General features: G+C 32.7%; 1 protein-coding gene across 1 annotated transcript; it reads right to left on the bottom strand.

Moving 5' to 3' along the window:
- Window positions 1-6: 6 nt before the first annotated feature.
- Window positions 7-9,976, bottom strand: LOC128169749 (uncharacterized). Its single transcript, XM_052835836.1, has 5 exons — window positions 9,475-9,976; window positions 7,051-7,191; window positions 6,272-6,313; window positions 1,946-1,975; window positions 7-1,540 (listed from the first exon to the last, which is right to left on the bottom strand). The coding sequence occupies exons 1-5, from the start codon at window positions 9,908-9,910 to the stop codon at window positions 1,464-1,466; spliced, it is 726 nt and encodes a 241-aa protein (XP_052691796.1). The 5' UTR covers window positions 9,911-9,976; the 3' UTR covers window positions 7-1,463.
- Window positions 9,977-14,449: the final 4,473 nt, after the last annotated feature.

The following is a 14,449-nucleotide window of genomic DNA, read 5'->3' as shown; positions in this document are numbered from 1 at the left end:
ACACTTAGTTCCATTTACAACTGAATGATTTCATCGTCATTACACATACTGAGAAGGACAGTGCTTATTAAGAATTAATAGAACTGTTCACATGAATATAAATCTAAATTAAACCTTCAACACTTCAACACTAGGTGACCCAGAACAGATATCAAAATCATAACAATTGAGAATTAACCAAACATAGGTCAAGTTGCTTGTTAATTTCAGACAAGTTATGTTTGAAGTTTTTGAGAATGATTGAAATTATTCTCTTTGTAAAAACTTCACCTCTCCACCCAATTTGCCCCAAATTACCTCCAGGGATCATTATTGAAACCCCCCAGCTTTTCTGGCTAATTGTCTTTGATAAAAAAATTGTGAAATATTGTCTTCATATATTCTTATGTAAAACTTGACCCCAATAGTTGCCCATCCATACCGCAGGGGATCATAATTTGAAGATATATAAATGTATCCTGCCCAAGGATGCTTTCATTTAAATTGTCGCTTTTATGCCCCCGATTTATCCATTTTGCTCTATTTGTCAGTAAGCCGATTAATACTTGGCGAATTCCAATGAATTATATTATCTCTCTTTTACCGCAATATTATTGGATGAATTCAAGACAAGGCAAAACCGTTAGTAGAAGCGAAAATAACATCGGGCAAAAAGAGGGTTTTCTATCCAGTATATTTTAATGGCAAAGCATGCAAACTGAAACTGATAATATTTGCATTGATAGTAAAACGTTGTAAGATTACATGGAACACATTGAGCAACAGTCTCATGGTCGCACAACATACGCAAAAACAGCTGCGATTTATCTTAAAATATATTATTTTATCGATATTTAAAAATCGTGCACCGCTTTTGCGAGCACACAAAACGTTTAAAACATTCCTACCAATGTTCCTGCGTTGCAGTGCAATAATCTGGTTCGCGTTTTGGCGCGTCTGAATATGTTGCATGTCTGCAATTTAGAGGAGACTTGATGCGACCACAAAACGTATGCAACGAATGCAAGAGCTCGCGCAACGTATGCGATAGCTCGCCTGAAGCCAAAAAATTCAATCGCAAAGTGTTTGTGTGCCAATTGTGAAAGGGGCTTAAGGAAAATACAGTTACTAAGCATGTATGTGTTAAAACTGCATAAAATAAGCAAAGTGATTATCACTATCCCCCCCCCCCGCAAAAAAAAAGAAAGATTATACTTTATTTAAAATTTAAAGTCTCTATTTTACACATCGTATCTTGCGATGTTTTTAGCTTTTATTGAGTAGCTATTAAAGAATACTATTTTTCTCCAAAGTAATATATGAGGGTTTGTGATGCATTTGTAACACTATAGGATTTACTTAAATTCCAGATGCAAGTGTCGTTTGACACTTCTAATTGGCATATGTATATTAACCCATCAAATTATATTGGCTTTACTCCAATTAAATTGAGTAGTGTAGTTCAGGATCTGTATTAGAAGTTTCTATAAAACCAAATGCATTGGTGTCATATTTTCACGATTACCTTTGGATGTTTTCTTTCGTTTAGATGGAGAACAATCTAATTAAAAAATAATAAAGAAAAATGTTTAAAAATAGAAATATTCTTTAAAATATGTATACATGTATTTATTGATGGCTAATTTTGTTAACCATCCAGCTTCATTAAACTGACAGAATGTTAATAGCGTATTATACATTTAATAATAACTAAATAAATGATTTTTAAAATTCAGAGAAGATCATTATAATTCATTTCCATAATTAACTTTGCTTTCAATTGAAATTCGGATTTAACATTCGTTTTACCAAATAAACATAGAATTTTAAAAACATTTCAAGATGATGTTCAGGCTAAATACATTCCATATTCGAAACACCTAAATGGTCTTGTAGTAAAATATATTCACTTTTAAGAGTTAATTACCAATATCAAAGCTAACACAAAATATATTAAACATCTTACCAGCTGTTTCTTCCAGTTTGTCGACTCTCTCTGGAATAAAAGTAAACATTAAAATGGTATTTAAGTAAAAGAATAGGATAAAACAATTTAACAAAATTTAATTTACAAAATGAAAGTCATGCATTTTATTTGCTCAAAGTTGTTTCATCAGCGCATATCATTTTGGCATATATTTGTATCATTGAATAAAAACGCCCACCTGTTAAATGCTTTAATATGTATATGTAATGCAATTAGATTTGTAAGCATTTTATGTTTAAAGGGACATGGTCACGATTTTGGTCAAAAATTATTTTTCCGATTTTAATATTTTCAATGCTTCAGATAGGCATTTTTAATAGGCAACTGAAATTGGAGTGTCATCTGTTGAGTTATAAGCAAGTTACAGAACTTGAAATTCTTCGCTATGTAAACAAAGCGTTTGTTTACATTTTGAACGTTGAAGTAAAAATTTCAGTTTTAAACCTAAAACGAATGTTTTAGACGTTAGGAGCTGTTAATCTATGCTTAAAATAAATAAAAAGATAGACAAATAAGCTATTAAAAGATTTTTTACTAGTATATTGAACCTTCGTAAACAAAAACAGGACACAAGTCTTGTTTACATGATAAAGAACTGTGAGCCCTGTGTCATGCTTATAACTCTACGAATGACTGTCAAATTTTATTTGATTATTAGAAATGCATTTCTAAAGCATTGTAAATAATAAAAACATACAAATAGAATTTGACCAAAATCGTGACCATGCCCCATTAAGTTACAATATGATAAATTGAAATACCAAAATTTCAAATTCACATTATTGAACGAATTCCCGATCTGTTTCATAACAATCCTTTGAGTTGCCCGCCCTTTGTCAATGTCTCTTGACTAAATGTATCGTATATAATCAAAACATTCTGAGCATGGATCAAAAGATTTAAATACTTTTTTTTGAGTGTCAATTAACAAGCGAATCTGATGCAATTCATTAAAATTGTGGAGATATTTTTCAATGAAAATAAAATTAAAAAAATTAGCCCTGTGTGAAATTCTGACATATCTCAATATTAAATAAATTTTCTGAGAGTAAAATGGAAAATGTGATGCTCATGACAAACTTTTGTTTAAGAATTTCGAACCAATTATGAAATGGTTCAAATTGCACCTCGCCAGTGTCAAAAAAAGTATTGAAAAAATGGCAATAGGCACCGAGAGCCAAAGTCTGGAGTCCAAATCCTTGGCAAGAGAGGGTTGTACAAATTTGCTGTTGTTTGTAAGAGGAACCGTATTAAAAGCTTTAATTAGCCACTAGGATAAAAATATGATATAATTTATTTCAAGATGAGTCTCAGTAAAATCGTTTAGACCGCGCTGCAGGCCTATCTCCTGACACAGTGTCAATAATAATTCGCACGAAAATACACTATCAACACAAATGTTTAAGATTCTTGAATGAAGATAACATTTCAATATCTTAAGCTTTATATTCAATTAACTGACATGCGTTTTAAAAAAAAAATATCCATTTCAGAACAACTCTGCAAGGCAATACCAGAGTAACCGAACAGGAAGCCTTCGCCAATGTTCTGCCAAAAATATAGTCCTTCTCAGATTCTAAACTTTATTTACTATTTCTATGCCAAGTTATATGAAATAAAAAAGAAAGAAAATGTGATAATTTAATATTCTTTCATTTTTATTTAATGAATATTTAATCAATTGTACTTTTGACGAGCAAAAAATTAGAAAAGACTCCTTCCTTAAGGCTTCCCGACTGATGTATAGAAAGTCACTTTACTGTACCTTATACGATATAACATCATATTTAAATTGGACGTCATGATCTGCATTCTTGTCGATAGTTATCAGGGAATGTATCTTAACATCATAAGTGAATTATGTCAAGTGAGTATAAAACCCCTTGTTTCCATTACATAGGTGCTGCCGTTAATTCTAGACGTACAGAATTCTTTCATATTAAAACCAATATCAAATAATCGACAGTTAAGTTTTAAAGCTTCGTTTTAAGTAAAAGACAAATTATAAACTAGGGGTTTAGAGACTCTCCTTGCTTCGTGTAAACAACTAAATGAAGAAATTTTAATGCATGTGAAAACCAACTTGGCGGAGGTGAAAGATCAACACAATTTTAGAATACTTTACGTAAAATTGTTAGAGAATATAAGTACCAATGTAAAATGTGTTGGCTAAACCTACGGATTTACCCCAATTTTGTAAATCGCTTTTGATTAGCGAAAATGTGCATTATTATGATGATTCTGTGGATTGTTTCAATAATATTCTTCATAAACGAAATATCAAGTCAAATATTTCAGCCCAAAGCAGGAACTTCAAAGTATATTACATAACAAAGGATTTAAAAAAAAAATATTTATGATTTAATCTCATTATTCACCTGCGCCGATACAGTTTATATAGATCATTTGCAATATTAGGATTCGCCCGCCACGTGTTTACAAAGTGCATATGACGTCACAAAAATGCACCAAATATAATGTTTAACATCGTTGTCAGTAAATGTAACATAAAGAAATACTCCCGGTCAAAGTATTTTTGCAATAATTCAAATAATATCGTCTTAACATTGCTGCGCATGTGCATAATATGATTTGAATTGTTAAAACAACGAAAACCCATCCACCCTCTCCCCTGATATCGTGCTCCTCTTCTAGATAGGTGCTAATTAGAAAAAAGATAACGAGATTGACGTCATAATGTTCTTGTTTATTTTATTAAAATCTACTGAGGAGCAAAAGCGCTATCGACAAAATTTGTTTGAGTATTATTCAATCTTTGTGTTTATATTCACAACGGTTGTGCAAAATATTGATAATATTGATTTAAAATTTAATCTTGGATTGGCTTCCCATAAATTTATTTCTAAACCTGATCATAAGACGTATGGAAATAATCCAACTATGGAAGAAACTCTACTACTAAAAATGAGCCCCCCCCCCCCCCCCCTGGGAAAAAGTACAATGTAGCAAGTTTTCCGAAGAAGGGGTGCGGGTGCGACTACTATTGGGGGAGGGGGGAATTGCTTTGCAGTAGTAAGATCATATATTTCTACAGGAAATTTTCAATCATATACAAAAACTTATTTGGCTTGGGCATACAATATTACACTAAGGGAACCAGGTTTTTAGTAAAACAAATTAAATATATTATTTTTTTAGCATTTAATTTAATCTTGAATATATATCAAAATCATTATATCAGTCTAAAGGTTAGTTTAAATAAATGGCAATTGATTGGAAGATGTAAGGATTCGATGCAGTTATGAAACGGATCAGGTCCTGGGTCAAATTGGGCATCGCACTTGTCATTGAAATTTAAAGAATGAAATTAGATATCAAAAGTCTGGAGTCTAATTTTTGGTCAGGACAGGATTAGATAATTTTGCCGTTTTTTGTAAACAAAAACCGTATGTAAAGCTTTAATTAGCTACTAGGATGAAAACTGTGTTTTTTTTCTTTAGATGCATCTTAGGCAAATCGTGAAGACCACGCTGCAAGCCTGCTGCTTAACACAATGTCAATAATAATAGTATTGAGAGAAAAAAAAATTTGCAACCAAAATAAATTAGGGTCTTGCAAATCACATTAAAATATCGAACTAAATTACTTTTGACCTTAAACTTGATATCCGATAAGCCGTTTTGCTTAGCTTATTAAATAGCTATCCATTTAAGAACACCAATGGAAGACTATATTCAGTATCAGAACATGACGTACATATTTTTAGGCCTTGATTTTCCTTTTAAAAAAAAACTAAATGGATAACAAGCTTTGTATATCACGAATATGAGTTCCCAAGTTACTATATCTCAGAAATGTATTCTTCGGTGTGCGTGTTTTAACAATTTAAATAAATATTAAATCAATTGATTAAATAATAATCCTCATGAATTTGAAATTTACATAAACTGTTTTATTTCTATTAAATTCTAATACCCATTTGTTATACTATTGTTTTTTTTTTTAAAATTATACGCAGAAAAAATTGCAGACCAAAAGATATATCCTCCACAAAACACCGTTCTCGGTCTGAGTTATTCGTAGATATTTCATCAATATCTAAAACATTTAAATGATCCTAGTACTGACTCTTGTTCTTAAAGTCGAAAAAAGTCTTAAATCCTCTATCTGATATGCGAGGATACAGAAGAGTAAAGGGGTCGGGGCTCAGGCCTTAAACACGCCCCTCCCCCCCCCCCCAAAAAAAAAAAAACCAAAAAACAAAGTTAACCTCTTTGACCTCCATGTAAGGACTTGTATCAAAAAAGTTATTTCATATTAAAAAGGATAAATCTTTTTACATACCTCGGAGTTCATTAATCGATGTTAAACATTTTTCAGTATCCTCTGAAAGTACAAATATTTTTGCTATTTGATCAAATGCTCTTTTAAAAAGGATTTAAATTTTAAGATAGTTTGATGAAAAAAAAATTATTTCAATCATTTGATTACATCGTATATTTTTTATACGAATGGTATAAACATCCACAGGGCTTTTAATAGTGTTCGATATGTTGAAAAATATGAAGATATCAGGAGAATTGTTTTCCCTGGATTGATTATTTAGAACCATTCAGAAAAGATGTTTTATTTAATTATATTTACATTCTACTGTGTTTTTCCATTAAATTCTGTGATCTTCAAATGCCTCTAAATGCAACAAGTAGTCAAAGGTCAAATTGACGAGTTTTATTATGACGTCACAAACGTTGAACGCTGAAAACGTCACAAGCGAAAATCAAAGTTCACGCTTGTGGCTGTTACTGTGGCTCTTCCATTAATATTAACTTACCCTTAGGATAGGATAGGAATTTTAAGGTATGAATCACATTTGCAGACAAGGCAAGAAGTTAAAAAATGTAAATATAAGCATTAAATCATGATTTTTTGAAGTATACACTCTCATAACTGCAGCGGTGTGTGCATACAAATTTTCATAACGCGCTAACGCGCGTTACTCAATTTGTATGCACACACCGCTGCAGTTATGAGAGTGTATACTTCAAAAAACCATGATTCAATGCTATACTATAATGAGGTATACATACCTTCAGTATGGTTGGGTATTTAAATTCCGAAATTACCTTTGATCTGCAGTTCACTGGTGCTGTTGTCTCCAAGATTGGAGCCAATGGTTTTAAGGAATAAACATGACACTAGTTTTTTCTGGTCCTCCTTTGTCATGCATGCTATCGTTTTTCTGGGTGATAACATCAACTGAAGGCCTGCAAAAACAAATATATACAGACCCTGAAACTAAACAACTAACCGTATCGTTCCGTGCAAGATGCGAACCGTTCCGTTATCAAACCGAAACGTACCGTTCACAAAGCGTTGCGTACCGTTCACAAAACGAAACGTACCGTTCACAAAGCGAAATGTACCGTTCACAAAACGAACCGTGCCGTGCAAAAAGCAGGCAAGATAATTTATGCAAGACCAACCTCAAAACGGCCAAAAAAGCGTTCCGTAACGTGCAATTATTAACCGTGCTACTTCCATATATGGCTTATGGCCTAATGTCTTTCGATGACTACAGACGGAGATTATCGCTGACCAGATGCATGCAAGTTCAATATTTTGCGAGACTGTTTGTATACGGGTGTCCCTACTGGACTTAACAAAGCTTTAAGTGATTCTTAGGGGAGAGAGAGAGAGAGAGAGAGAGAGAGAGAGAGAGAGAGAGAGAGAGAGAGAGAGAGAGAGAGAGAGATTGCTTGTATGTTGACTATTATACTCAAAGTTTTATCACTGAAATATATCATTTCGCTTTGGGTTTCTATAGTCGGTCATTTGAGTGGGATTTTAGTTCAGGTGTCCACGTGCTTCGCCTGTCAATCAGTTGAAGTATAACAGTACAGATCAGGCCATGTGCCGTGTGCTACTTGGCTCCTCCTATAGAACTGGAAGACAATTATCGAATGAAAACGTTTTTGTTTTATGCTTTTTTAAATCCTTATTTAAAAGAATGTTCCTATTTGAAATTATTCAATAATAAATTCTTTCCGACTTCATGTTTATAACTCATGTACTTGCGATCAGGGTCTCTTTCCCTTGCTGTCATATATTTTGTTACTAGATAAATTCTAAATGTATTTATCACTTTTAACATTTATGTGTTGATTATCGGGTAAAACGTCAGCTAAATCGCATGTATACAGTGAAGAGCGGACACTTGTCCAACAAATAAATATCGCTATTGAAAAGCTATTGACCTATTGTGTATATCCAGTTGTGTACATATCGCAAGAGATCTGTTAAATGTACATGTATAGTTTAACGGAATAACAAAACTTAATAGTCATATTTTGACTATACACGCAATCTTATTTCAGATAAAAGAAAAGATGACGGAATACATCGGGTGTGATCTGTGTATAACATGCGAACAAGTGAAGAAAATCATAAAATCAATATTTAAATGAATAAAATTCCGTGTCAAAAAAGTTTATAACATTTGATTTCAAGATTTCTAAACTGAAATTCATTGTTTATCTTTTCATAATTTGCTTTTAATTTTCCATCGTCTATTCATCCGGGGATTTCGATCGGCAATAGTACTGCAGTAGTACGCAATAAAGAATGATTATAAGAATTATGAACAAAGAAATTATAAAATGCTTGTAAAAATAACAACTAGCCAAGAATGAAGTCAACGTAAAAGGAAACTCAAGAAATATCGGAATAAAGTCGCGGCAATTTTTCATAGCAATTTTAAATAGATTAGAAATATTTAGTGAATTCAATTCAAGTATATGTATAGAAATAAAAACTTGAGATGCTTGTTAGAATTTATCGCTGAATTAGAAAATATATATCGGAGTAAAGTCAAACAGTACTAGATCTTATAATCCATCGTAATAATTACATTAATCTAAAATTAAATACTAATTATTATAACAGACTAAACAAAATTAAAACTACCATCCGCATCCCGGTTTTAAATGAGTACACGTTTCACCCAACGTACATGTATCAAAAACGGAGGAACGGATGGAAATTCAGATTTTAATTAGATTGAATCACATTTGATATATATTATATAAATAAAGAAAACAATGCTTGTCATAATTACAACCTTGCTAAAGTAGATGGGACAAAAACTAAACAAAATTATATCGAGAAAAATTAAAGCGTTCAGGCCACGCCTACCTCATTCTCATAAAGCTCGCAAACCGTTCACAAGGAGTGCAACTAATTTTAGCAAAGCGTACCGTGCAAAATGCGAACAGTACCGTTCACAAAGCGAGCCGTACCGTTTAGAAAGCGTATCAAACCAAACCGAACCGTGCAACTGAAGTAGTAGCACGGTTCAGGGTGTATATCTATCTATCTATCTATCTATCTATCTATCTATCTATCTATCTATCTATCTATCTATCTATCTATCTATCTAGTATGAATACCAAACATAGCTATATTTTAATACGTTTGATTGGATTTTATCATATCTTTACAGTACTATCACCATTGATTTAATACATGGCTTCTATCAATCCAATATATACCTTTTTCCTTCAGCTGAGATTCATTGAAGGTATCATCTCCTGACTTGAGCTGCACTTGAAGGTTGATCTCCGATGGATGCTTTTTTGAAAATCCAAGAAGTTCAAATAAAGTTGAAAGGAAATCTAGCTGGTTTTTTTGGTACACCAGACCTTTGAAAATTGGCTTTATTTTCCGCATAACAAGAACAACGCTTCCTCTCTTGCAAACAATAATTTCAACACCAAATTTTTCGCGCAGAACTCTGTTGATTTCTTCTCTTTGATTTCCTGATAGTGCTAGCAACATTCTTTCTTCCAAAGAAGCAATAAATATCCCGGACGACGAAGCTGTGTGCATCTGTAAAGTCATTTGTACAAGATCACCTTCATCATTTGTACTTCCAGATTCTTCTTCCGTTTGCAGTTCATTAGAAACGTCTATGTTCAAACGGCACATATTATGATTTCCTATTTGGATGCAAACTTCTTCCCCATGTGTTACAAGTTGAATAGCATTTGACGACAAATCTATGAGAATATGCAAAATTGAGAAATTTACACCATGCATCACCTTAACTGGTTTAAGATTAATAATGATTTTATAATATACTTTAGTTTATTGTTTTTCTTTTGAAATCAAATTAATTCAAGTACAGGACTACTAAATTGAATTTATGAAATACAATTTATTTAATGCAACACTATATACACGCGTAATTCTTCATTCTATATTATGCTGATAGGACAGTTTTTGTAAAGGGCAAAAGCCGAAAACTGTCCTTTCTGTTAGAGAAAGAACTGATTGAGGTTCGAAAGACCTTTCTTGGTTCTTTCACTCACAAAATGGACAGTGTTCAGTGTTCGGCTAATATCCAACTTTGTTTTAAGAATGGACAATATTGGATAAACCTGTTGACAATGCTTATACATATATTTTCTGTTGTTCACTAAATGGACAGTTCCGAGTATGTGCAACGGGTTTATAAAGCTGTGATGTGAAAATATTCATCTTCTACTAAGCAACATAATGTCATTTTCTATTGGGGATAGCATTTTTTATTTAACAATATTTAGGAAGTAAAAAGGGTACTGCATATATTGACACTGTGTGATAATCTATAAATATTTGTCGCTGATTAAACTTTCGCTTACATGAATTTGATCTTTAATTTTTTTAACAAACACAGCTTATGAAACATACAATGTACCCAGCGCTCGTGCGCGTACGATGTTTACTTTAAGTTACTGTACATAATAAGAAAAAAGCAGCCACGGTTAATCTTTGCATATTTTATACCGGTGTGCATCAACTTGAACTTGTAAGAATAGAAAAAAAGAATATTATGCTTAAATTTTAGCCTAGGATTTTCTTTTCTCCAATCTTTAAGCATGCTGTTTCGTATAGGAAACCAAAGCTGCACAACAAGGTGTGTATAATCTCATTTTATATACGACTTGAATTTATTATTTAATTTTAGAAATATATGTCATAAACTAGAGCAAAGCTCGTTGCAAAGCAACGAGTGGGTCTTCCGTTAATGTCAAGAGTAAAGCTTGATGTTCCTGCAAGAAGCAAAGTGTTTAAATCAATAACAAGAGCAACTCAAACTAAAAGATGAAAATAAATACGAATGATACTATGTACGAATTAACAAAAACCTTAACGATTCTAAGAACGACTTAACAAAACAATAATTCTGAAGGTGTCAAAGTACTTAACAAAAATCGAATTATTTTTGGTACGAGTTTGAACTTTACGCTATTTTTGAAACCAAAAACGCAGAATCAAAATTTCCGAAAAATCAATTTTTAAACCCCGATATCTGTTATGCATCATCCGATTTAAAAACGGATTTTAGTTTTGTACTCATCATGAAAATTACCGTAGGTTACATGTTTAATTTTTAATATTGAAAAAAAATGAAACACTAAAACAAGAGGCAATTGGGCCACATCGCTCACCTGAGGAACAATAGGTATGATAAAATCAGCTTAATGGAGTCACAATGCAAACTATCTGGACAATGTACAATAATACATGTAGATCCTGTATAAATAAAATCCATCCCCCCCTAAATATTCTTATGTTTATAATCATTAGTTCCTTTTCTAAAAGGATGATTTTATAGTCATATCGCATGTTGAGTATTGCAGTTCTCAAAAAGATCCTCAACAATAGTTTATATATATGGGATATAAACCTACATCAAACTCTGAACCTTCTTGTGAGGCCAAAGAACTGTCCTGGGGCCAAAGTCTTAACAATTATAAAGAATCATCTGGCTGATTAGTTTCTGAGAAGAAGATTTTTAAATATTTACTCTATATATTCCTATGTTAAACTTTGACCCCCCCCCCATTGTGGCCCAAACCTGACCCCGGGGTCATGATTTTCACACCTTTGTATCTACACTCCCTGAGGATGCTTCCACAAAAATTTCAGCTTTCCTGGCTGATTAGTTTCTGAGAAAAAGATTTTTAAAGATTTTCTCTATATATTCCTATGTAAAAATCCATTCCCCCATTGTGACCCCACCATACCACCTAGGATTATGATTTGAACAAACTTGAATCTACACTACCTGAGGATGTTTCCACTTTAATTTGAGCTTTTCTGGCCTAATAGTTTTTGAGAAAAAGATTTTCTCTATATATTCCTATGTAAAACTTGATCCCCCTCTTGTGGCCCCTCCCTACCCCCGGGGACCATGATTTGAACAAACTTGAATCTACACTACCTGAGGATGCCTCCACACAAGTTTAAGCTTTTCAGGCCGAATAGTTTTTGAGAAGAAGATTTTTGAAAAATACCAACAAATTTTCAATAATTCTCAATTATCTCCCCTTTAAAGAGAGCGTGGCCCTTCATTTGAACAAACTTGAATCCCCTTCACCTAGTGGTGCTTAGTGCCAAATTTGGTTGAAATCTGCCCAGTGGTTCTTGAGAAGAAGATGAAAATATGAAAAGTTTACAACAACGACAACGACAAATTGTGATCAGAAAAGCTCACTTGAGCCTTTGGCTCTGGTGAGCTAAAAACAAAATAAAGGAAACATAATTGCATACTTTTATTGAAAAACAAATTTTCACAGCTAACAATTCTAAATTACTTTAAACAGCCGTAATTTTGTTTGTTATAATTTCTTATCAAACACAAACCACAACAAGGCATGATGCTTTCTTAAAGTTCCATTACAGTAACTGTTCATGAATTATCCAATTTAATTTGAATTACTGGTAAATAGTCTGTAGAACACATTAGGAATATGCATGTGGGTAGAGGTGACAGGTTAACCTCAAGAGCTGAAAAGAATGAACAGGTAAAAACCATGTGGCCACCAATAGCTGAAATTAAAAAAATCAATAAGCTGTGTTAATACATGTACCGGTACTAATAATAGCTGTGTTTACATTAACATATGCATAGTATTTCTGAAAAAAAAATACACTGACCATGCAGTGTAATTAGTATGACATATCCCGATACGTGACATTAGATGGCACAGGACAGTTTTTTTGATACATTTCATTGTAGCCTGGGGACGTGTGTCTTTGGAACCCTGTAACTAGAATTTCCTCAGTTCCAATTCAGCACAAATACCTTTAATTCACTCTTTATAAGGCCAATCACCAATTTCTGAAGAAAATTACTAGTCAAAACCTGTAAAATTTTTCTACATACTGGTTTTTATGAGATTTTGACCCTTCCATATTTTGTTAATTTTTCATGATTTTTCAGCTTTTTAGACCTCCCCCAGCCAATTCCCTGCAAAGGGTTGACCTTCCGTACCATGTGCATGTTGCACCATCACATGTCAGAAACTTACCGGTGTATAGTTTATAATGCCCCATCTACCTATACTTTTCGTGTTATTTACCCTCCCGTCTGTAACTTGCATTTTCACTGTCTAAAGTCAACACAACAGTCATAGCCGCAGGTTTTGCATTTTACTTCTGAATCTCATGTACCTACAAATGTAACATATGGGGCCTACATATTGAATATCAATTTCAACAAGAGACATCCCTCTAACTAAATGATAATCATTAAAAATCATTTCATGAATTTTAGCAACACTCATAAGCCTTCAAATACAGCAACTCTCAATTTTACAAAAATATTGATGGGTACTTTATCCGAAACTGTCCCTTGCTACCTTTAACTTACACTAACATTCTCTGGAAAGTCATCTTGTCTTAAACTTACAAAGCGTATGCTATTCTGAGAAAAAGTATACCTTATTTTGCCAATTCCATTAAGGATTAAGAAAAATATGGCCAGTTAAGTGAACCCGGCATTTCCACTTTCCTCTTTTTAACACAGATTCATAGGGCTCTCCATAAATAAAGCATCTTTACCTAATCTTATAGAGGTCAATTGTTGTTCAACCTCCGTAAATAAGGAACCTTATTCAAAACTACATACATATACATGATATTATCATGACAAAAGCATCACATCACTTAGAAATACCCTTACATGTATACCCTCCCCCTATTTGTTGATTTTCCAAAGAAGCATTAGTTTGAACACTTTAACCTCATATTATGAAACTTGTGGCAATTCCCTTGAGTCAACCATCACTGATATTGAAAATTGATCTTTTCTTCATAAATGGATGAAATGTAACATTTTTTTCACAAAAAGACATGCCGCAATACATGTGATTTCTTGTTTTCATGAAACAGTAATTTTATAATCATATTTAGTGAATTTCTTATTTATTCTGGTTTCTAGTCTCCTTTTAACTTTGCTAAAATAGTAAGACCTACAAGTGTGATGTCTGCTCTTAATTAAAATGAAATTCAAACACAACCGGGTACCTGGGGACGGATGAGAATTCCATGATAAATGTTCAAATTTTACATGTTTTCCTACATTTTTTATGTATATATATACAATAAAAGGGTAAAAATATGTTGTTTCTTGATAGTTTCGAGAGTAATTATAATAACATATGTTATTTCAAGGTCAAATGTACATTTACATATCCA

This window comes from Crassostrea angulata, unplaced genomic scaffold (genome assembly GCF_025612915.1).
Source record: "Crassostrea angulata isolate pt1a10 unplaced genomic scaffold, ASM2561291v2 HiC_scaffold_205, whole genome shotgun sequence".
Classification (NCBI taxonomy): domain Eukaryota; kingdom Metazoa; phylum Mollusca; class Bivalvia; order Ostreida; family Ostreidae; genus Magallana; species Magallana angulata.
Note: the sequence above shows the minus strand (reverse complement) of the source record. Positions and strands in the feature narration are given on the sequence as shown.